General features: G+C 36.2%; 1 protein-coding gene and 1 pseudogene across 25 annotated transcripts in view; both read right to left on the bottom strand.

Moving 5' to 3' along the window:
• The window catches only part of LOC102952537 (sarcolemma associated protein), a 150,543-nt gene that overhangs the window by 78,309 nt on the left and 47,212 nt on the right, over positions 1-25,022 (bottom strand). For 14 of the 25 annotated variants that reach the window (XM_042979242.1, XM_007084404.2, XM_042979246.1 and 11 more), the window contains exon 3: positions 6,096-6,243. In XM_042979242.1, the coding sequence (XP_042835176.1) occupies positions 6,096-6,243 (148 nt within the window). Of the gene's footprint in view, positions 1-6,089; positions 6,244-25,022 lie in introns of all 25 variants that reach the window. The other 11 variants (XM_042979241.1, XM_042979230.1, XM_042979232.1 and 8 more) reach the window with 1 other exon arrangement.
• On the bottom strand, positions 1,129-2,325 carry LOC102960924 (annotated as a pseudogene).

Below are 25,022 nucleotides of genomic sequence, written 5' to 3'. Positions count from 1 at the left end.
CTTTTCTCAACAATATATCTTATAGAAATCCCTGCAATTCATATAATCCTAATTTAATCTTTTTAATAGCTACATCACAGGCAATTTTTAAATTATGCTTCCATTGTTTGTCTGTTCCATGCACACTGATGCAAAAAAAATCCTTTCATACATCCTTAAAAACTATTTTGTGATTTCATAATTTTATATCCTTATTATAAATGTATTCAAAAGCACTATGTAGTACTGTTTTGCATTAATTCATGCTTTATGTAAATAGAATTGTACCACACACATCCTTCTGTAATTTACTTGAGATAATGTTTGAAATTTATCCTTATTGATATGTAAATTTACTTCATACATTTTACACCTGTATAATATTTGCACTATTTTTATTCTATTTTAATTAGAATTCTTACTTTACTTAATTTTTTCTATTCATTCTATTCATTTAAAATTTTTATTAGTAATAACTCCTAAACTTGATCAAATGCCTTTTCTTTTCTTTCTTCTTTTTTTGTTTTTTGTTTGTTTGTTTGTTTGTTTTGTTTTGTTTTCAGAGTTTGGCTTTGTTTTGCAGTAAAGAAATCATTTGGAGCCATATGGAGCCAGACATCATTGAAGTGAAGTCTATGTGAAATCAATACTGCATTGCAGCTTAGTCTGTTGAAGAAAGAGGAAAGAAGAAAAGAGAAAAAAGAAAGAAGGAAAGAGAGGGAGGGAGGAGAAAGAAAGAAAGAGAAAGAAAGAAAGAAAGAAAGAAAGAAAGAAAGAAAGAAAGAAAGAAAGAAAGAAAGAAAGAAAGAAAGAAAGAGAAAAAGAAAGAAAGAAAGAGAAAAAGAAAAAGAAAAAGAAAAAGAAAAAGAAAAAGAAAAAGAAAAAAAGAAAAAGAAAAAGAAAAAGAAGAGGGGCGCCTGGGTGGCTCAGTTGGTTGAGCTTCCAACTTCAGTTCAGGTCATGATCTCCCAGTCCGTGGGTTCGAGCCCCACGTCGGGCTCTTTGCTGACAGCTCAGAGCCTGGAGTCTACTTCCAATTCTGTGTCTCCCTCTCTTTCTGCCCCTCCCCTGCTCATGCTCTGTCTCTCTCTGTCAAAAATAAACATTTAAAAAAAATTTTTTCTTACAAAAGAAAAGAAAAGGCCTTACAATACAATATTGATTTCACACACTATACATCATTTGCCAAAAGTTAAGTTTGTCCTAATTAGTTGATAAAATGTACTGCTGTTAGTCTTCCCCCTAGATGTCATTTTTCTTGTGCTTCATTTCCTCAAAGTCAAACTTGGATTTGGTCATCCTCTTACAGATGTCTTTAATGTCATCACAAGCTGTCTCAAAGTGAGTTGGAGCATCATATGTGCAGGAAATAAAGATATGGCTTTCTGTTCCCAAATCTTTTGGAACAAAGAGGTCAGTGATGCTAACAAATTTCTGTTCAATTGGTTCCAAAAGCTCCAAAGCTGGTCTGATTTCTTTCTCTAGTCCCTCAGTCTCCACCACTGTACTATGGAGATGTACTTCCCTTGTGCTGCCACATTGTGTGTAGAGGAGATCAAGCAGACATAGATATGTGACTTCCAATTGACTTGGTTCTGGTGAATGATAATCTGGCAGGGGTTGGCATCCCTGGTGTTCTTGATAGGGTGGCTGAGGATGTAGATAACTCTGATCAGCTGGCCCACTTTTTCTACCCAGTCTTTTACATAGCTGGGATCACAAATGAGCTGCTTATAGCAAGCAACCTCTTCTTCAGATTTCACACTGATCACTTTTCCATTTTGCAGAATTATCTCTTCAGTGGTTTACTGAAGGTGTAGGTACCACCTACCTACCTGAAGGTGTAGGCACATGTAGGTACCACCATAAATAGCACTAAACCCTGCAAATTCTTATGGCAGTTGTCCAAGGTCATAGAGTGGATAAAGGTATGGGCTTTTGCCATATCTTGCCAGAGACTTACCGTAAAGTCTATCTATTAATGGTTTCACAACATGGTTGATCTAAATAGTCATCAGTTCTATCAAGTGCCAGGGCATGGCCAGTAAAATCTATGACATCTTGTCCCAAGTCAAATCTCTTGTCAACCTCTCTCACTGCAGTCTTCTTAAGATCAACACTCTCAAAAGTTCTGGGAAGTGACATTTTTTAAACAGTCCCATTTAGCTAGATGCCAGGGCTTCTGCTTCAGTGGAAGGAATCTTGTAGATTTTTTTCCTCCCTTATAGACAAAGTTCCTTTCAGTCACTTTGAAATCCAGATAGCGGGTAACCTCTGTATAAAGCAGCATTTTTTTTTTAAATTCTTTTAAGTTAATTTTGAGAGAGAAACAGAGAGGGCAAGTGGGGAAGGGGCAGGGAGAAAAAGAGAGAGAGAGAGAGAGAGAGAGAGAGAGAGAGAGAGAATCCCAAGCAGGCACCGCACTGTCAGCACAGAGTAGGGATCAAACCCAGGAACCAAGAGACGACGACCTGAGCCGAAACCAAGAGTCGGACACCTAACTGACAGAGCCACCCAGGTGCCCACGTATAAAGCACCATCTTAACCAGCTAACCATTGGCCATAAGGAACTTAGGAATTAAGACAATATTCCAGTGTCTTCCTCTCCCCATTAATGCTGGTGGTGCTCCTGGTATTTTAAATCTTCTGTAGAAATCTTCCAGAGGTGTTATAGATGTACTTTCTCCTCCTTAATATAGGTTTTTTATCAATGTGAAGAATTTTCTTTTCATTCACTGATGTTACACCTGACAGGATATATTCCATCAGGCCAGTGCCCAGCATGATCACAGTTCACATCTTACTCCTCATTCATGGCAAGGGGAGGGCAGGGACCAACACCCAAGGAAAGGAGAAAGCACAGGGACTCTAGGGGCCAGGGGCTATAAGGCCACCCTAAAGTGATATGGGAAGTGCTCAGGCTCCTCAGAGCCTGACAGGAAAGGGAAGCCAGGGCTAGAGGTAAAATGGAGCTAGAGAGGAGGGAGGCCAGCCACCACCTAAGATGGGAAGAGAAGGATCAAGTGTCTTTTCAGTACCTGCTGGTTATACAGTTATGTGTTTTTTAGTTTTAGTTTGTGGATGATGTTGGTTAGATTTCCCCAATACTGAATCATTTTTGCATTCCTAGAATAAAATCTCCTTTTTTGTTTATTCTAGCTTCATTTCTGAAGTTAATTTACTAATACCTTAATCAGAATTGTTCACCTATTGCCACGAGTAAAATCAGTTCTAGTTTTCTTTTTTTTTTTTTTTTACCATATCTTTATCAGAATTTGGCACTAAGGATTTTGACAGTTTTCCACCTTTATGTATGTTTGGATTAAATAACATTAAATTTATCTGTTTTTAAAAATAAGCTAAAATTCAGCTGTTAAGGCCTATTTCTGGTCAATCCATAATAACTTCCTAGTCTCTTTTAAGGAAATCAATTTACTCAAGTTTTTTACATCTTGGGTAATTTTGCTAGGAAAACAATTTACTCTAGTTTTTTTTTCTTCTTTGCCATAGGTTGACATGTAATACTTTCTCAAAATTCTTTTAGTATGTCCTGTATCTGTGTTTATGTATCCTTCCTCATTCCTTATCTTACATATTTTTGCTAGTATTTTTTTTAACCTAGTAAAAGAATCAAGGCTTATGAATTACCTGTTTTATTGTCTGCTGGTTGGTTGGTTGACTTATAAAGAACCAGCATTTGGTTTGTTTATGCCTTCTATAGTTTTTTGCTTATTTCTTAATTTCTGCTTTTTATTTCCCAGCTTCTTTTTCTCATTCTTTTTCTAATTTCTTCTAAATGCCAAGTTCCTTCATTGTCTTTCTTCTTTAGTACAGAAGGAATTTAAAATTATAATTTTTATCTGAGTAAAGGATTTACTGTATTTTGGTATAAAAGTCTCCTTTCCTTCTATATAAAGTTCCCCTTTTGATTTCTTCTTTGATCCAGGGGTTATCCTGTAGTGTTGTATAATTTCAGTAGGATTTTCCAAGTAATATAAAGCTTATCATAGTACTGTTTAGCATGGGACAAAGTCTAACTTTTTTCCTGGCATATGCTTAAACAGGTAGTACTCAACTTAGTGACAAAGCTTATCCTAAGAGACCATGCATAACATAAGTCAACTTTTTGGAGGCAATAAATAACAAAAGAAACAACATTTTAAATGATGAAGACATCTTCTTAATTTCCTTAAAGTTGACATAAAAGATAGTTAAATTTTCAAAGAAGCCTGCAAGAATCTAATGTTCCTGAAATAATAGTGCAGTAATAATAACCTGAATTTCAGGATTGTCCTCTTAAGCTTCTTACAACATGTCCTAAAGAGTGTTCCTTATGGGAACTTATATGGGAAAGAGGAGTAGGGAGGAGTAGGAAGGAGTTTGGAAAGAGCTACATTCTAGAACAGTCACCCTCGTGGAGATCTGCATATATGTTAGCATACTAAAGACTCTGAGAAGTCCTGTTTACCTTTGGTTAACTAAGCATTTCCTAAATGTATTTGATAACCTCATTCTTTTCTTAATTAACACCATTAATTCTCCTGGGGAAATGCAAGCCAAGAACAGACATTCCTTGGAGAAAACACGTAAACAAACTGTCTTCTCTGTGGGTTACTTACAGCTGAGGCTCAGTGTTTGCTGAATGCCTTGGTACCAGAGGTGGTACGACGTGGCAACAGATGGTACCGTGTCCGACACAGCTGTTCTTAGTATGGTCTTAAATAAGTTGAGTTCTCTTAGTAAGGAGGACTCAATACTCTGCATCAAAATATAAACTTTCTTTTTTATTTTACAATTGTAAATGGAAATCCCTAAGACTTTCATTCTACCCAAATCAAAATCAAACATCAAAACCTAACTCCTGGAGGAGACCACCAAAACCCAATAAAAATAAACTTCGGTTGCAACAACCAGTGAAATTACATAAACATATACGCACATGTACACACACAGCAGCAGCATCACCACCCAGCCACCATCATCCATCCCCATGTCTACCGGGCAAAATGTCACAGACTGACGACTCAGGGTATCACCAGATCAAAGTATGTTCAGAGAAGCAAAAGAAGAAACTTGTCAATTGCTTCCACTGTCCGTATTAAACTAAGAGAGTGGAACTGCACACTTTTGGTTCCTATTTATTTAGTTTTGTGATCCAGCCATATAATTTCATGGTCATAAAGTAGGCAGTAAAGCAGGTAGAGCCAGGAAGCTTCAGAATTGTAAAAATAAAGCCAATCTACATTTATTTAGCTAGAGAACTTCTAGTTTCAAACCCTGTGAGACGTGAAATTTTATATCTCCATAGGTAGTATGAACTGCCTACAGAACCCTGATTTTGTTTGAGCCAAAATGTATGCACAACTGGAAGGGTTAAATCATAACTGACCTCTGACAATCACGGAGCTCCTGTTTGCCAGGTATGTAACTTCCCAGGCTTCTTTGTAGCCATAGGTAGCTGTGCATGTGGCCAATGAGACAAGAAGAGTATAAACCTGCTCAGAGGATTCTACAGAAGATTGTTCTTTCAACATAAAAAAAAAAAAAAAAAAAGAGCCACACGGGAAGATATTTTTTCCCAGCCTCACAGTTTTTGCCAAGGACACTGGCATGAGGAAAATAAGGCATGGGGCCCCAGCCATCCCTCTTTAACCATGAGGTGATAAGCAAAAACATAAGACAAGCAAAGGCGTAAGAAAACAACATGTTAAGGACAGTAGAACGGGAGGGCGGTAAGAACTCTGGATTCCTGACAACATTACTGAGTCAAGTGAACAAAGTCTGAGCTACCCTCCTGACTTGTTAACAATAAATATCCATATGGTTTAAGCTCTTGTTGGATGGGTATGCTGTCACTGCAGCCAACTGTTTCCTAAACTAACACAAGAATGTCCTATATTTTCATACTGTGATGAAATATAAATCACTTATTAACACTTCAGAATTTAAAATTTTAGAAAAGCAGTAGTGGAAGTAAGAGGTTTTTAATTTTTCACTGCATATAATGCTGTATTTAAATTGCTTTTACAAACATGAAATGTTTTACAACATTAAATAGACATTTTTTTTTTTTACTTAAAAAGACAAATAATAGGAAAATCGATCCATACCCGTACCTTTCCGTGTGTTCTCCGTTACATCTACCCCAAACTGGATAATGTCACCAGAAAGAATTTCACATGGTGGACTTTCTTCAGAGCCTCGACTCAATCTCTGGCTATTTATAAAGGTACCGTTACTACTTTTAGTGTCTTGGAGATAAAACTGCAAACAAACAAACAAAAAGAGTCAAAGATTAATACTAATAATTCCAAACCCACTTTAAGAAAAAGGACTTCCAACTCTACAAACTACAACAGGTAGCTTTTCTTCCCCTATCAATTCAAACCTCTTGTTTCAGCTAAGGTTCGCATTTAATATATATGAAATTAGAACCTGGACACCAAGTGATTTAAAATCCAGCTAGGCAAAATGGTGCAATAACTCTGGAAAAGAGTTTATAAAGTCTTCAAAATGTTAAGCAAAAAGTTAGCACATGACTCAGCAATTCTACTCTGAGGTATATATGCAAGAGAACTGAAAACATATGTCACAAAAACTTGTAAATGAATGTTCAGAGCAGCATTATTCATGACAGCCAAAAAGTGAAAACAACCCAAATGTCCATCAACTAATGAACAGGTAAACAAAATGTAATATGTTTATATTATATTATATTATATTATATTATATTATATTATATTATATTATTTGGCAATATAGAATAAATACTGATTCATCCTACAACATGGATGAATCTTTAAAATACTAAACTAAGAAGTTAGTCACAAAAGACTATAGAACTTCATTTATATGAAATATCCAGAATAAGCAAATCCAGAGATAAAAAGCACATTTTTGGTTGTAAGAGGTTGAGGTGTCAGAGGAAAAAGGATAAAGGAGCAGGAGATTAGTGGTATAGAATGACTGCTAATGGGTACAAGGTTTCTTTTTGGGATGATAAAAAAAATACATCTGTTATTTTTTAAAAAGCCAGGTAGACAAGATTCTAATTCTATACTTGCATCTCACTCTTTGTAATTTTGTTCCTAGAATATCTGGGTTAAATCAAAGGAAGTGTTTATTTCACAGGCAAGGACAACTGGTTTTAGGTAACACCTAGAATTAACAGCTATCAGCTAGCTAATGTACTTGGTATCAAGAACGACACATCTTCAGTAAACTCTTTGTAGTAAAGCAGACTGGAGACACCAGGAACTCAAATACTAGAATTGGCTACAAAGCTACTACTTCCTGGTCTCCTAAACTTGCCTTTCATCACTTGGGCAATTTCCCTCTTTAAAAAGGGGAGTGAGGGGAGCCTGGGTGGTTCAGTAGGTTAAGCATCCAACTTGAGCTCAGGTCATGATCTCATGGTTTGTCGAGTTCAAGCCCCGCACTGGGCTCTCTGCTGTCAGCAGGGAGCCTGCTTCTGATTCTCTGTCTCCCTCTCTTTCTGCCCCTTCCAGCTCTCTCTCTCTCAAAAATAAACATTAAAAGAAAAAATTTTAAGGGGAGGGAGGGGGTGTCTGTGTGGCTCTGTCAGTTGAGTGTCCAACTCTTGATTTCGGCTTAGGTCATGATTCCAGGGTTGTAGGATCAAGCCCTGTGTCAGGCTCCATACTGAGCGTGGAGTCTACTCAAGATATGCTCTCTCTCTCTCTCTCTCGCTCTCGCTCTCGCTCTCTCTCTCCCGCCCCCTCCTTCTGACCCTCTTCCCTGCTTATGCTCTCCTTCTCTCTAAAATAAAAAAAAAATTTTAATTAATTTAAAATAAATAAATAAATAAATAAATAAATAAATAAATAAATGGTGGGGTGGGGAGCAAGAGGCACAGGAAGCCTTCCTATTTATCACCTACCTTTTCTAAAAGAAATTAGAAACAATTGGGATCATGCACAATAGACTTACTAGGAAGAAAACAACCAATAAAAAAAAGATGTACCTTTCTTTTTGCATTTTTCTACACTCTCCAGCCCTGCTTATTCTAGCAACATATTTTCACTGAATTCCTTCCTAAGGAAGAGAGGAAAGAAGAAAACTAATATTTATTAAAATATATGTTACACCACCAGGCCCTCATTTAATCTTAACATTAAAGCTATGATATAGATATTACTTCCATTTGTAACTGAGAAAAATGAGGCATAGGCAAGTATCTTCCAAAGGCCACAGAACTAGGAGCAAGGATTCAAATAACAGAACTGAAAGGGCCATCTTTTCCCCCATTACCTCGCACTGACCTTTATATTTCATTTATCTTTCACTCCTTCCACAAACTTTTCCAAAATGAAATACAACAACTTGCAGAAAATACGAAAATGACATTCTTTTCATTAATTCTTAGGTGACAATATAAAGGCTACCACGCTGTCTATAAATGACTTATTCTCCATTTGTAATTCAAAAAAGACCAACTGTTACTTTGGCTAGCAGTTCATATATTTAATTACGGACCATTAATAATGAAAATTGTATTGATATGTGACAAGTCCATTTGAAATGGACATGCCTTCCCATTTCACACCAGGGAGAAAAGCACAGGTAATACAGTCAAGTAGGAGTGCTTATCCTCCAAATGTTTCCCACACTGCAACCTACTGTTACACTATATAAGAGAGTTTGGTTTTGTTTTTCAATGAACATATTCTTGGGAAATGTGGCAATATCTGGATTCTAGGTGGCTCATTTGCAGTATCTTGACAGGCCAAATAAAGGGATTATACTAGATTTACAATGTTTTGCAAACTTCAAGTTCTGATCCATTAGCGTGTTACTAAGTCAATTTAGTAGTCTGTGGCTAGCATTTTGATTTAAACTGTATAGAAATAAGAATATATGAAATGAGGTTCAGTACTGTTTAGCAAACTTTAGCAAACAAAAATATGTGTGTGTTTCAACACTTCTTACATAGCTCTTAGGTGACTCTAAAACCACAAATTTTCAAATTAAAAAAACTTGAAGTCAACATTAAACCAGGTTCTTTTCATTTTGATACGCCTGTATTACTGCCCGAAGCACAGCCTCCATTTAGCTTGAACACATATCATTTACAGTAGTTGTTCACCCCCCCTCTGCTCTCAACCTACTAGTGGCTTCCAAACACCTAGAATGAAACCTAACGCTCTTATTACACCCTATAAGGCCCTGCATGATCTTGCTCTCCATTCCCTCTCCAAACTCATTAACTCCCACTATTTTCTATCCTCATCCTTCTCAGCCACACTAACCTCCACTCCTGCCCCTGAGCCTTTGCATTTGTGTATAGCTAGACCACATCAGTCTACTTCCCTGCACAACTATTTTCATTAATATGCTTTAACCTTTTACCCTTGGCTGTTTGAAAAATTGCTATTAAAAATTATGCTTCTGCATCTTCTATGAAACAATCTACTATTATTCAGTCTAAATTGTACAGAAGCTATTCTAGGTGCAGTTTAGGCTCCTGAAGGTATAAAGAGGTTAATTTGTTTGTAAGAGCCTGGGAAGGGACTGTGCTTACAGTCCCTGGATGCATTCCCCATAAGTAGGTATGTTAGCTGACCTTTTGTCACTTTTAAGCCAGAAATATTTTTCTTCTCTATGCTGACAAACCTTCTATCAGGCTTCTTCTTTTTATTCCCTTAAAAGAGATCAGTCTTGGCTACTCTAAAAATTTTTTTCAAATCCTGTTGAAGCTTTAACTATCTTTACTTCCTAGTAGCATAAGGAATGCCCAAGTAGCTCTAGTGTTTGTACTAGCCACCAGGTATTCACTTAGAGCAGGTGTTTAAGGAGCCCTGAATTTATAAAACCCTCTGTAGCTTGTGGCCAAAGTTCAACTTTTCACTGTTTTCAGATTTTATCTCCAATTAACCCCTTGTTTTCCTCTGAATAAATGTTAAGCTCCCTGAAATCAGGCACTGACAGTTGTCTTTAAACTGAGAGGTTCTCCCTGCCCCACCACTTTTCCCTGGTTCTGTTGATTCTGATTGTTGATTCTGTTGTTCCTGATGACACAGGAACTATACTTCACAGGTTGCATAATTTGTTCTTGGCCTTCAGAAAGTTCTTGTTGTTCATTCCATAAACAAATACATTTGCATCACTTTCAACTTTGCTAAAATGTGTAAATACTTTTTTCATTTCCACTATAATGATAAACTGCTTCTTTCTAACCCTTTCTACATTGATAGGTTTTGCAATATCCAACACCAATAGGTCAATAACATTTGCACTCAAACTTCAGAACAAAGCACTATATAGTAGACATGCCATAGCCCAGGGGCCAGAACCTCTAAGCCCATACAGGAGAGTTTTTAAAGTGTGAACACAGAATGGATTATGGATTCTAGATATGGCAGGTACTGCATCATAAAATTTTAATTACCTGAATTAAAATCAAACAGATTGACTAAGATAGCAAACCAAAATCCCACAGAAAATATTTACAACAAAAGTAGGTGACGGGGCACCTGGTGGCTCAGTTGGTTGAGCGTCTAACTTTGGCTCAGGTCATGATCTTGCTGTCTGTGAGTTTGAGCCCCGCATTGGGCTCTGTGCTGACAGCTTGGAGCCTGGAGCCTGCTTCGGATTCTGTGTCTCCCTCTCTCTCTGCCCCTCCCACCCTCCCTCTCTCTCTCTTTCTCTCTCAAAAATGAATGTTAAAAAAAGTTTTAAGGAAATTGTTTAAAAAAAAAAAGTAGGTGGCAAGGTATCCACACAAACCTCAAAATAAAAATGAGTGAGGAAAACATCAATAGCCAGCAGACATACATGAAATCTGCATCTGTTCAAAAGGATGCATAAGGAAGCAATGGCGCATTTGAGGGATTTGAGAACATCTAAATAGTCAGTAGGTATTCACTGGACAGTGTGATGGCAATTTGAGAGGAGAAGCTGAAATTGGAAAAGGTTTAGCCCAATCCAATAACAAATGAGCATGACTTAAGTTCTGAAAAAGGCTAGAGCAGCCTGAGTCATATAAATTCTTAAAATCAACCTACCAACCAAAACTGCTTTCCAAGGCAGGGTTCTATAATAAGGAAAGTTGCTGGGTTGAAACCAAAATTGAGCAAGGTAGGGACAAGAGAGACAAAGAAAGAAAAGATCCAAATAAAACTGGAGAAGGGAAAAAGAGCCACCGTATTTTTGAGCATTTTACAAAAACAACAGGAGAGGGAGCTCTGTGACATTAGAAAAATTCTCCTGAACCATGACTCCCTTCTTAAAGTTCAGGAAAACAAATTTCACATAAAAATGAGCAACAGAAAAATATCAAAGCCCCATCCCAGTTATTTTAAGAAAAATGAGGCTAAAGAACAGAATAACATCCCTACAGATAATGAAAAACAGACCTTGAGATCAAAATTATACAATTTCAAAGCAAGCTAAGAGACATTAATAATTCAAAACATGAAAAAGAAATACAAATCACAATTACAAAACTCCAGAAAAGGTGAAAGAACTCAAAAAATAAGAGAAAAAGAATCATTCTGAAATGAATACAAAATTAGAAGGACACAAGTGACTAAATGTAACAAATAATCCATTAAGAAAAATAAAAGGTAAAAAGAAGGACATTTTTTAAAATAAAAAAAAAAATGAAGAAAGATACATCAGCAAAACAGCAAAGTAGGCAGTTCCACGCTCCCATCCCACTTCAAAAACACTGAAAAACAAGGAGAAACTGTCAAAACCAACTTTTTTAGAATTAGAATTCTGGAAAATAGTCTTACAGCAACTAAGTGAACACTGAATCAAGAAAAAGGCAACTTAAAAATGGTAGGACATCTTTGTGGCATTACTTACTCTTGTCCCATACCCTTCCCCAGTACAACAGAAGTCTTTAAGAGATCAACCCGCATTTCTAGTGTGGGACCCTGGTACCTGGTTCCAGAGAGAGCAGAGTAGACTTAAATCACAAATTATTTTGTCTATCTGTTCTAACCTGTCTGGGACTACCTAAAGGACTGATGCAAGGCCCTCACCTCTATTCAGCCTAACTTGCAATTCACCCAAGCTGGAAAAGCAGAGGCTGGCTGAAAAAGTGGGATTTATCCTAAGTGGTTCAATATAAGAAAGTCAATCAATGTAACGTACCATATTAACAGAAAGAAAAAAAAAAAAAACCCACACAATCATCTCAATTGACGCGGAAAAGGCACATGACAAAAACCAATACCCTTTCATGATTAAAAAAAAAAAAAAAGCTAGGATTAGAAAGGAATTTCTTCAACATGATAAAGGACTTTCATGAAAATCCCACAGCTAACATAATACTCAATGGTGAAAGAGTGAAAGCTTTCTTCCTAAGATCAGGAACATGAAAAGGAAGCCTGCTTTCACCACTGCTATGCAATGTGTACTAGAAGTTCTAGCTAGACACAAGAAAAAGAAACAAACGGCCTCCAAATTGGAAAGGAAAAAGTAAACTATGTCTATTCACAGATGGCATGATTCTATATATGGAAAATCCCATAGAACCCACAAGAAAGCTACTAGAGCTAATAAACAAATTCAGCAAAGTTGCAGCTCACAAGATAAACACACAAAAATCAGTTGTGTTTCTACACATCAGCAATGAACAATGCAAAAAAGAAATTAAGAAGGCAATTTCATTTATAATGGCACCTAAATAAAATAACTGGGAATAAATTTAACCAAGAGGTAAAAGACTTACACGTTGAAAACTACAAAATATTAAAGAAACAGAAAGGCATCCCATATTTGTGGACTGAAAGACTTAATATTGTTAAGGTGTCAACATTAACCAAAGTGATCTACAGATTCAATACAATCCCTATCAAAATTCAAACAGCTTTTCTGCAAAAATGGAAAAGTCAATCTTCAAATTCATATGGAACTGCAAGGGACCCTAAATAGGCAAAACAATCTTGAATAAGAAGAACAAAGTTGGAGGATTCACACTTCCTGAATTCAAAACTTACTACAAAACTACAGTAATCAAAACAGTGTGGTACAGGCCTAAGTACAGACATACTTAAAGTAAAATTAAGAGTCCAGAAATAAAACTGTACATCGATAAGCAACTGAATTTCAACAAAGGTGCCAAGACCATCCAATAGGAAAATAATAGTCTCTGGACTGGACAACTGGATAACCACATGCAAAAAAATAAAGCTAATTTATCCCATATACAAAAATTAACTCAAAATGGATCAAAGACCTAAATATAAGAGCTAAAACCATTAAATTCTTTTCATCCATTATTTCTTCAATTTTTTTTTTTTTTCTGTTCTTTTCTCTCCCATCTCTTTGCCTTCTGGGATTTCCATAATGTGCATGTTGATACACTTGATGATGTCCCTTGGGTACTATTCATTTTTCTTCATCTATTTCTTTCTGGTTCTCAGACAGGGTATTTCAATCACCATATCTTTAAGTTTTTTGATTCCTTCTTTGCCTGCTCAAATATGCTACTAAACCTTCTGCTGATTTTTATTTCAGCTATTTTACTTTTTCTACTTTCTATCTCTCATTGATAGTTTCCATGTGTTTACACATTGTTCCCCTCATTTTCTTTAGTTCTTTGTCTATGTTTTCCTTCAGCATTCTGAGAATGTTAAAATAGTTACAGTCTTTGTCTCTTAAGTCCAATGTTTGAGCTTCTTCAGGGATTTCTTTTTCCTATTAAGGGCCACAATTTCTATGTCTTTGTATGTTCTGTATTTTTGTTGAAAACTGGATACCTTGAATCTTGTAACGTGGTAATTCTAGAAATTAGGTTCTCTCCTCTTTCTACAGATTGCTGTTGTTATTAGATGAAGGATACAGTTGTTGGTTTAGTGACTTTTCCAAACTTTTTTTTTATTTTTTTGCAAAGACTATATTCCTTGTTGTGTGTTGTCACTGAAGTCTCTGATCTATTATTTCTGTGGTCAGCCAGGGTCCTGACAGAAATTTCTTTAAATGCCAGGATCCAATCAGAAAAATGGGGTAGAGGTATTTTGTCTCTTTAAATTTCTTTGGAAGATGCCAGAGAAATCACATTAGCCTGTGGGGTTTGAAACAATGGTCAGTCTCTGTGCTGGTCCCTCAGCAATCAAAAGCAGCAGTCAAAACATAAAACCACAATTTCTGAAGGACAAGCAAGTCACATCAGGAACCATGGGCCACCATACCCACAGCTGATTGTCACAAGGCTGAAGGATAGAAAATTGTAGTCACTGGGGGTGCCTGGGTGGCTCAGTTGGTTGAGTGTCCCACTTCGGCTCAGGTCATGATCTCATAGTCCATGAGTTTGGGCCCTGCGTCGGGCTCTGTGCTGACGGCTCGGAGCCTGGAGCCTACTTCGGATTCTGTGTCTCCCTCTCTCTCTCTGCCCCTCCCACACTCACACTCTGTCTCTGTCTCTCAATAATAAATAAACATTTTTTTTAAAAGTTTTTAAAGAAAAAAAAAGAAAATGGTAGTCACTGTGTAAAACCCAAAATTCTCAGAAATTTACCAGCTTCTTTCTTCATTAAGCACGCCACTGGATGCTGCAAGTGTATGACTAAAGAATTTCAAAACAATTGCTTCAGAGAGTTCATGCTAGCTTAATAGCTGTCTTGGTGAAGGAACCAATCTTTGGAGCTTCCTTCTCTGCCATTTTCCATGACATCATTCCCATTAGTTCTATTTCAACCTACAAATCTTTTCTTGGGCCAAATCAAACAAATCCCAACCTATAAAAATAGCTACCATCTATTGACTAATTGCTATGTGCAGGTACTTCTGATCCTCACAACAATCCTACCAAGTAGATATTACCATTTCCATTTTATAGATTAAAAAACTGAGGCTCAGGTATATTAAGTAGATTGCCATGGTCTCACAGCTATCACAGATTTGACATTATTCCTTTAAAACCTCCACACTGTCTTCCTCCTCTCCTACTTAGATACACACTCTCTGGTCTTTGAGTACAAACTTATGAAATCCCACTTTGTTTATGAAGTTTTCCTGAAGCAATCAGAATAGTAAGGGTCAATTTTAACTCTAACTCCACAATTAAAGCACATCATTTACTTGGCACCTGTCTTGGAGAAACTGCACATCTATAAAACCAAATGCAACCACCTCTACACTGAGAATAAGTTAACAGAGTATGAATTAAGTACCAAAATCCGGAGAGGCTGCTAAGAAGTATAGTTAGGAACAGTCAGTTGCTAAGGAGGCATTTAGAAGTGAGGGTGGTGATCTGAATGAAAGGCAAGGCGAAGGAGGAGGTGGAAAAGGAACAGGTATTGCAATACATTTATGTATAATTAATGCCCAGCCCCAGAGGGTAACCAAAGCCAAAGGAAGAAGTGGGGAAATGCAAGAGAAAGTGAAGCTGTAAGAGAGGGTCTTGCACACTATACTAAGGAGTTGAGACTTCTTAAGAGAAACCACTACTAAAGGATTTGATGCAAATATTGTTTTAGGGAGATTATTCTAACAGCTCTGATAATCTAGCATCTGTGTGTAGGATGATTTGCAGTGGGTGTAACTAGAAATAGGGAGACCCATGACTTATACATTTTTTGCCACCAATAATTTAGTTATTTCTTAGAATACATCATGTCTGTTATATATGAATTTGTTTGTTTATATACTTATATATTTTTTGTTTCTATAACATTCTTGGCTTCCTGACTAGCAAAGAACCACATGTTTCAGAGGCTAAAATTTTTAAGCTGTGCCACTGGAGGGGGAAATACAAAGTTCCATTCATATGCTATAGGAAAACACATGGAAAAGTGGCAAAATGTTCTTCACCAAAATGAAATCTCACACATAAACTAGAATGAACCTGTCCACCCAAAGATCTTGCAAATGTTATGAATTTGCCAAGATTTTTCCCATCTCCAAGTGATATTCCAGACACACTCATTGTACAATAATTTCTTCTTATAGAGACAGCTCACAAAAGAGAAAGAAAACGTATTTCTTCTATCTCTCTACATAGGAACAGAGATAAGATTATGAAGAACAGACACAGAGAAGGTGGGAAGGAGAAATTTTCAAAATTTAATGAGAATAATACAAAACATACAAAATTAAGCTACAATGAGCACATCCTTCTGAAATATGCAAATTGTGACAATCCTTCACTGAGAATTCAGGCAAAGTAAATTAGATTACTGAAGCTCAGCAAGATATAAAATAAATATATCATCAGAACATTAGTTCTGAGGTGAGGCTATTGAAAGCCTACACCAAATTCTAATTCGGAGATTAATAACCAATTTCCCACATCCTAAAACAGGTTGACAAGCAAATACTAATTATTTTCTCCTCTCATGGTGTGTTAATCACAGCAAGAGGCATTCAACTTTGACTTTGAGGCTCCTCTTTAGGTAACTGGTATTAAAGAACAGATACTGATCCCCAACTCAATTTTTTAGATGCCAAGAAATCTCTAATTACCTCAAAGAATGTCAAATATTTTATTTCAATATTTAAAATAGGTATTTATAAAAAGTATCATGTATTTTAGCATAGTAGAGATAGAACAAGGGGATATTGTGATATTAAAATGTTACCTTAAACCATCCTGAGATCAGCTGAAGCAACAAAGTAATTGCACTTCCATTCTGTATCTCTGATAGTTAAAAACCTCATCCATAGAATAATAGCCTCATTTTCCACAAAAGTAAATCACTGTGATCACATTTGTGGGAAATACTGAACAAGGTACTACATTTAAAGGATGTAGTCTTACATATTATTTAATAATGCATACAACAGGCTCAATCTAAGGACAGCTGATATTCATTTAGATAGTCACTAAGAGATGGGGGAGAGGGAGATACTAAAAAAAAAGTTTCCATTAAAGACTAGCAAAATTGGCAAAATATAGGAATCTAGATCTTACTTAGAAAGAAAAAAGAAAAAAAAACTACCCACACATAAAACACTTTATTTGGCAAACAAATTCAATGGAAATGTTAAAAGATACAAATAGTACATCTACTCCCAAAAGAACATTCATAGCTTTTTAAAATGCTTAATAAGGTAATGAAAATAACCACAATGGCCTTTTCCATCCGTTAGGCACAACCACTCAGGCTGGCATATAATCTTACTTTTTTAAGACATTATTTTTAAGTAATAATCTCTACACCCAATGTGGGGCCCAAACTCACAACCCTAAATCAAGAGTCACATGCTCCACCAACTGAGCCAGCCAGGTGCCCAGGCATGTAATTTTAATTTTAAAACATCTTGGTCTTTACTCCTGTCTCTTCATTTTTAGTGACAGTTAATTCTTCAAGAGATTTATCTCCTCAAGGTTTTGACAATTCACACATTTGCAACTGAGTGCTTTGGTTATTACGTGAATAAATAGAAATAACAAAGCAACTTATGAAACAATCTTTTTGACTGAGATAGGAAATGATGTTGGAACTAAAGAAAATAAACCCCTCAAGACTGAGTATAACACAGAGGCTCCCATTTGCTGCCACATGACTCAGATGTTCAAACGCCATCTACCCTCCAAAATCCCTCATGACATCCAAGCTCCTGAGGATGGGTAAGTAATACCCCCAGATAAGAGCTATTCTTTTTTTTTATTTTCAACTGAAATTTATTATCAATTCTACCTCCATTTATGACTTAAACACAAGGCGTAAAATATTTTTCCCTAGGAAACTTTTAGGACCAAAGTGAAGTTTCCTTTGAAAAGGATCATCAGTTTTCCTTCACTACCATGAAAGGTAACATGGCTTATATTCAGAATTAAGCTACATAGAAATTTCACCTACAGAGCAAAGCCAAACCAAGAAGAGTTCACTGTTCAATAATGTCAAAAGCATACCACATAATATATGATAATCACAAGTTTTTGAGTGCTTACCATGCGCTTAGATAAACTACTTTCTGTGCATTCTTTCACTTAATCTTCACACTAATCTTATAGAGATAGATGTTTTATTATCCCTATACTACAGATAAATGAGGACTAAAAATAGTTAAGTAACTTGCCAAAGGGCCTCCCAAGCTAGTAATTGTACAGAGATGAATGTATGAGTACATAGCTGAATGGCTGAGGTCAATGAGCGTAAGCATTTTAAACTCTTTGACTTGAACCATTCAGCTATGTACTTAGGTTTGTCTGGCAATTTCATAGCCACTATCTCTAATATTTCTCCCAATCACCCTGTGAAATAAGAATGATTTTGATCATATACATCAGCAAATTGAGGCTGACACACAAGCCAAGTGACCTATCTATACTCACAATGGAGAAAATAAAACAGCAATCAGGTTTTATGATGCCAAATCATCATGAAAGATAAACTTAAAAAATCTCTTTCAAAAATGTGTTTGCTACCTACTGCCATCTACTTGAGAAATAATCCTAATAAATTTGTGTTTCCTAGTTTACGTACCCATGGCAGATTAAAAGAGAACAAATATTTGCTTATGCCAGGGACTTTGCTGGGCACTTTACACACATTACCTCATCTAAACTTCAGAATACTATTATATAAGCAGTTATCCCACATGATCAGACAGGATTAGGAGTTAAATCATATACCCAAAGATTACACAGAAAAGTAAGAACAGCAAACAAGATCTATTAGACTCTTCATCACTATGGCAAATTCCATGAAGATCAGGATCAGTGGCATCCCTTTTTGTCAGCGATATCCCTAGACATTAACAAAATGTCTGCTGAATAAACCAAATAGTATTTTATTTTATTTTATTTTATTTCATTTCATTTCACTTCATTTTTGAGAGAGAGAGAGGGAGAGAATCTTAAACAGGCTCCATGCCCAACACAGAGCCCAACATGAGGCTCAATCTCAGACTGTGAGATCATGACTTGAGCTGAAATCAAGAGTTAGACACTTAACCAACTGAGCCATCCAGGCACCCCCCCAAATAGGATTTTAAATAAATATTTCATTGAGTGTAACATTTATAACGCATCATTCCCCCACCATTTCCTGAACACCTCTGGTCAAGAATTCAACCATCAGCCTACTAATAATACAATAAATATGACTATGAGAAGCCACTTAGAGCAAATGCAAAACAGTAGTAATAATAAATACTATTAGTAATAAGTAATACCAATAACCCCGTAAGACATCCATTATGTCACCATTTCCTATGAATTATGATTCAGATTCAGAACAATCTCTCAATTCCACCCTGCCTTTCCCTTCCCATTATCGTCCTTCTAACCCAGGTCCATAATCGTTGTCAAGATGAGGACTATGATTCCATACTCTCCACCCTTCACACTGATGCTAAAGTTATTTCCTAAAAATGCAAACTTGATCACTTTGTCTCCCTTTATAAAAGGGCTTTTGTCCCTCTAGTGTCTTCAAAAATCAAATCCAAGAGCCGTGATAACTTTAAAAATGACACCGATCACCCTAACCTGATTTACCAATCTTCCTAAAAACTATCATCCATCCCAGCCTTGCTTTACTAGCAATTCCCTACATAAGCCCCAGGCATCCATGTGTTTGGTTATGCTGTTCTTGGACCCTTGCTTCCACCCACCCAGACTCTTTACTTGTTAAAAGCATTCTTTTCTTTCCAAAGCCCAGTTTAAACACTTTAACAAGTAAGATTTATTTCTCAGATAACATTTCTCACTAAGTAAACACCTAAATCAGAGACTCAAGGCTTTATTCTAAGTTAACTCCCAAACCTTGATGTCCAAAACATGCTTGGAACAGCACTATTATTCTATCTTTTCTAATCTATAACATTCATTGCCTCTTAGGAAGTTCCAATAGGCACAAGTCACAAATGATTTTTTTTAACGTAGAACAAGATATAAATGATTCATACTCTACAATGGAAACTAAAAGTTTCGTTTTAACATAGGATAGGCCAAACTGTATTACATCCAAATAACAACATGCTATATAAAACAGAGTATACATTAAGGTTTGAATTCCAGCTCTATCACCTTCTAACTTACTGTGTGACCTTGAGTATTACTTATGTTACTTAACCTCTTTGAGCCACCCTTTAGTTATAAAGATACTTATAAATCGCTATTTATAAATTGAGAATAATATCAGTACCTAGCTCAGAGTGTTTGTTGTAAAGGTTAAATTATGCTAAGCATGTAAAGTACTAAGCAAAATATTTGTACATACTAAACAAATGGCAGCATATATCTACATACATATACACACATATATATGTAAAACATTGTCAACCAGCTAGATCAGTTCTGATACTTATAGAATAATATACCACATTAAATTCTTTCAAGTTATAAATAATAAAAAAATGGAAGCTATTATTAAATCCATAGAATATGCATAAATATGTAATCACTGACTTTCTTCAAAGGAACTGATACAAGATTTTCCTTTATTGGTTAAAGTTCTTAAAAATAAAGTCCTCTGCTGATTAATTAAATAGTAAACAGCTGATAGAGATATAAATAGATCAGTAACAGCTGAACTCTAACACGGTGTTAAAAATAGTATGTCACCGCCCCCAATACACGTGAATATTACCATAAATAACCACAACCTGTGCACAGAACAAAGGCAGCTAAACCTTTGTCTCACAGCACAACTAAAAACTTTTCATGAAAAATATAAAATATATATCACAATATGGACCAGGGATTCCCAAATCAAAGTTAAATCAAAAGGAAAGTACTGCTCTCAAGTATATACATAAATACACTTAGAAAGTATTACATAGATTAGCAATCTACAGTTCATTTAACATTATGAACCAACTTATGAATAAACTAAGCCATGAGATATTCAGCGATGTCATAATTCCATTTCTAAACAAGAGTCCTACTATACTCCTGGCCCTGAGTGACAGGTCTGGAAACCCAGTCAAGTCATAGAATAATGCAAACAGAAGGCCATAACTCACTCAGTTCAAAACTCAAAATGCCACTTGGACACCCTTTAAACTATCAGGGCAGAGACAGAGTTTACTGCATTACACCCTCCTATACTATTTGAATTTTGTTTAAAGGGAAAGAGAGTGAAATGTATGTGAAGGAGTAAATAAGCATCTAATTCTGAAACTCTCAAGAGACCTAAAAGCTCAGGAAGATGGGCAATTAGCAAAGTGGTCAATATCAGTTTGACAAAAATTAAAAATAGTTTGATACCTGGTTCTGGCAAGAATGTGGAGGAATTGCACTCTCATATACTGGGGATGAGAATATAAAGTGCTACAACCTTTTTGGAAAATGATTGAGCAATACCTATGAAGCTTTTTTTTTAATGGTTGTTTATTTTTGAGAGAGAGACAGGGGGACAAAGCATGTGCATGCGTGAGCAGGGGAGTGGGAGAGAAGGGGGGGTGGGGAGAGAGAGAGAATCCCAAGCAGGCTTCCTGCTGTCAACACAGAGCCTGACACAGGGCTCAATCTCACCAACCATGAAATCATGACCTGAGCTGAAATCAAGAGTCAGAGGCTTAACTGAGCCACCTAGGCACCACAAAGATTTTTAATGCTTATACTCTTTGACTAATTCCACATCCAGAAATCTAACCTATAGAAACACTGAAATATTCACACACGTGCAATGGCAAATGCATAAGCATGTTCACTAAGCAAGGCTAACAGAAGTTAAAAACTGGAGACAGATAATGTCAAACCAAACTACATATGTGCATCTGATGATATATCAGACATCACAATCACAATATCACAATCATAAAAAATAATGAGGTAGAGTTATTGGTACTGAAATTAAAATATATCAAGATATACAGTAGTCCCTTTACACAGAAAGAATGATATATATGCTAACATACCATTAGAAAACGAAAATCTGAAAGAATGTATACAAAATGTTCACCGTGCTTATCTCCACCAAAAAATATCTTAAATCGGGGTGCCTGGGTGGCTCGGTTGGTTAAGCAACCAACTCTTGATTTTGGCTCAGGTCATGATCTCATGGACGTGGGATGGGGCCGTGCACATTGGGCTCTGTGCTGACAAGTGTGGAGCCTACTTGGGTCTGTCTCTCTCTCTGTCTCTCTCTGTCTCTCTCTCTCTCCCTGCTCACACTAGCATGCTCTCTCTCAAAAATAAACATTTTTTAAAAAAAGAAATCTTAAATACTTTAAAATTAAAAGAGAATATTTTATTCAATAAGCCTAGCAAATTTTCAATTCCACATTCTGGTCATTTAGAGGAAGAGAGCAAGGGGCACCTGGGTGGCTCAATTGGTTAAGGTCTGACTTCAGCTCAGGTCATGATCTCATGGTTCGTGGGTTCGAGCCCCACATTGGGCTCTGTGCTGACAGCTCAGAGCTTGAAGCCTGCTTCGGATTCTGTGTCTCCCTCCGTCTTTCTCTGCCTCTCCTCTGCTCGCACTCTGTCTCTCTCTCTCTCTCTCAAAATAAGTAAATATTTTTAAAAAATTTAGAGGAAGAGAGCAAAAGGAAGATAAAAAGAAAAAAAAGCAAAAGAGGGATACACACTCAACTGCATGACATACAAAAGCAGAATCTGCTAGGAAAAAAAGAGGTAAACATCAAGGGAAATCAAAGAGGAAAGAAGTCCAATAAATTCATAAGGGCTAGTCATCATCTTGCACATGTGAACAACAGACTTCAGATGTAAAATCACTGACTTTTGAACTGTACTTAAGAGTTTTCACAGCTCACTTCCTTTTTGTTCTTTCAGATTACAAGATTCAATTCTGAACGGAATAGCTTCAACAACCCACCAGAATTCTTTACCTGAGGTAATTCAAACTAAGAGATTTGGTATAACTACGGTCTTCAGGATTCTTGCTCTTAAAAAACAGTTGTAAAACTGAAAAAGCATAAGATTAACCTTTACACAACACAGCACACACAGGAAATGTAATTTATACAACACAAGATTTCCTGACAGATTGGATGTATGAATCTGTATGAATCAACATGAAAGAAAGGAGTCAAGAACAATACCAAAGTTTTTAACCTAAGCAACTTAGAAGGATGTAATTGCGTCTGTGTGAGCTGGGAGGGTTAAAGGAGGTAAGGTTTTGTTTTTTGTTTTTTGTGTTTTTTTTAATCTTTTATTGAGGTTGAGGGAGGGGTTAGCAGTTTGGCTTTGGACATATTAAATTTGAGGGAGCTGTTAGACATCATGCGGAAATGTCAAAAAAGCAGTTGGATAAGAACTCAGAGTTCAGGAAAGAAGTCTGGGCTTAACATAAAAATTTGGTTGTCACCAACCACATACAAAGAATGTGAAGTCAAGAGATGGGATGAAATCACCAAGACAGCAAGTACAGACAGACAGGAAGGCCAAGGACAGAGCCTTGGAGCAGTCCAAAATTTACAGGTCAGGGAGAAAAAGACCAAGCAAAAGAAATTTAAAATGTGGCCAGTGAAGTATGAGAAGAACCAAGGGAAAGTGATATGTCCCAAAAGTTACGGGAATGATGTTTTCCAAGAATATGGGAGAAATCAACTACGTCAAATGATGCTGAAAAATCAAGTAAGATAAAAAACAAAAATTGACCACTGGAAAAGCAACTTGGAAGCCACTGATGGCCTTGACAAGAACTGTATAGATATAGCAGCAAATGAAAGCTTGACTGGAATGATTCAAGAGAAAATGAATGAAGAGGAATGAGAAACCACACCTATAGACAAATCTTTTAAGAAGTTTTGCTCTAAAGGGAAGCAAAGAAATGTGCATGCACAGCCAAGAAAACCATCAACCTACTGAATGAGAGAAAACACCTGCAAATCATTAATCTATTAAGGGGTAAATATCCAAAATACATAAAGAACTCATCCAACACAAGACAAAAACAAAAACAAAAAACCAATTTGATTTAAAAATGGGCAGAGGATCACAATAGACACTTTTCCAAAGAAGACATACAGATGTCTAACAAGCACATGAGAAAATGTTCAACATCATTAATCATGAAGGAAATATAAATCAAAACCACAATGAGATATCACCTCACACCTGGTGGAATGACTATTACCAAAAAGATAAGAAATAACAAGTGTTGGCAACGATGTCAAGTAAACAGACTCTTTGTACACTGTTGGTGGGAATGTGAATGGGTTCAGCCACTACATAAAATGGTACGGAGGTTAAAAAAAATACAACTATCATAAGATCTAGCAATTCCACTTCTGAGTATTTACCTGAGGAAAATGAAAACATTAACTCAAGATATATGCACCCTCATGTTTACTGCAGCATTATTTACAATAGCCAAGGTATGGAGACAACCTAAGTGTTCACTGATGGATGAATGGATAAACACACACACACACACACACACACACACACCATGGAATATTATTTAGCCATTAAAAAATGAAATCTTGCCATTTGTGACAACATAAATTGACCTTGAGGGCATTATGCTAACTGAAATTGAGAGATAGAAAGACAAATACTGTATGATTTCACTTACATGTGGGATCTAAAAATAAACAAAAAAACAAGTTCATAAATACAGAGAACAGACTGGTAGTTGCTAAAGGCAGGGGGTGAGGGTAAGAAGAAATGGGTGAAGGGTGTCAAAAGGTACAAAATTCTAGTTATAGTACAGGGATGTAATGTATAGCATGGTGACTATAGTTTATATTACTGTACTGCATATATGAAAGTTGCTATAAGAGTAGACCTTAAAAGTTCTCAACAGAAGAAAAAAATTCTGTAACTATGTATGGTGATGGATGTTAACTAGACTTATGATGATCATCTTACAATATATACAAATAGTGGATCATTATGTTGTATACCTGAAACTCATATAATGTTGTATAGCAACATTATATATCAAACTCATATAATGTTGTATATCAATTATGCCTCAATAAAAAAATTTCTATCAAAAAAGATGAGCAATAGCTGGAAGGGAAAGTGAAGTCAAGATAGTTTTTTTAAAAGAAAAAACATTTTCATATACGAATAAGAATAATCCAGTAGACAAGAAGGGCACTTAGAAGGGCACCCTGAAGATTCAAAAATGACTTCTTAAAGGAACTGTCTATGCTGAATCATGAAGGCTGAGTAAGAGTCAAGATGAGTGGAGAAGGGATTTAAACAG

This window comes from Panthera tigris, chromosome A2 (assembly GCF_018350195.1).
Source record: "Panthera tigris isolate Pti1 chromosome A2, P.tigris_Pti1_mat1.1, whole genome shotgun sequence".
Classification (NCBI taxonomy): domain Eukaryota; kingdom Metazoa; phylum Chordata; class Mammalia; order Carnivora; family Felidae; genus Panthera; species Panthera tigris.
The sequence above is the reverse complement of the archived record's forward strand: the minus strand, read 5'-3'. Positions and strand labels throughout refer to the sequence as shown.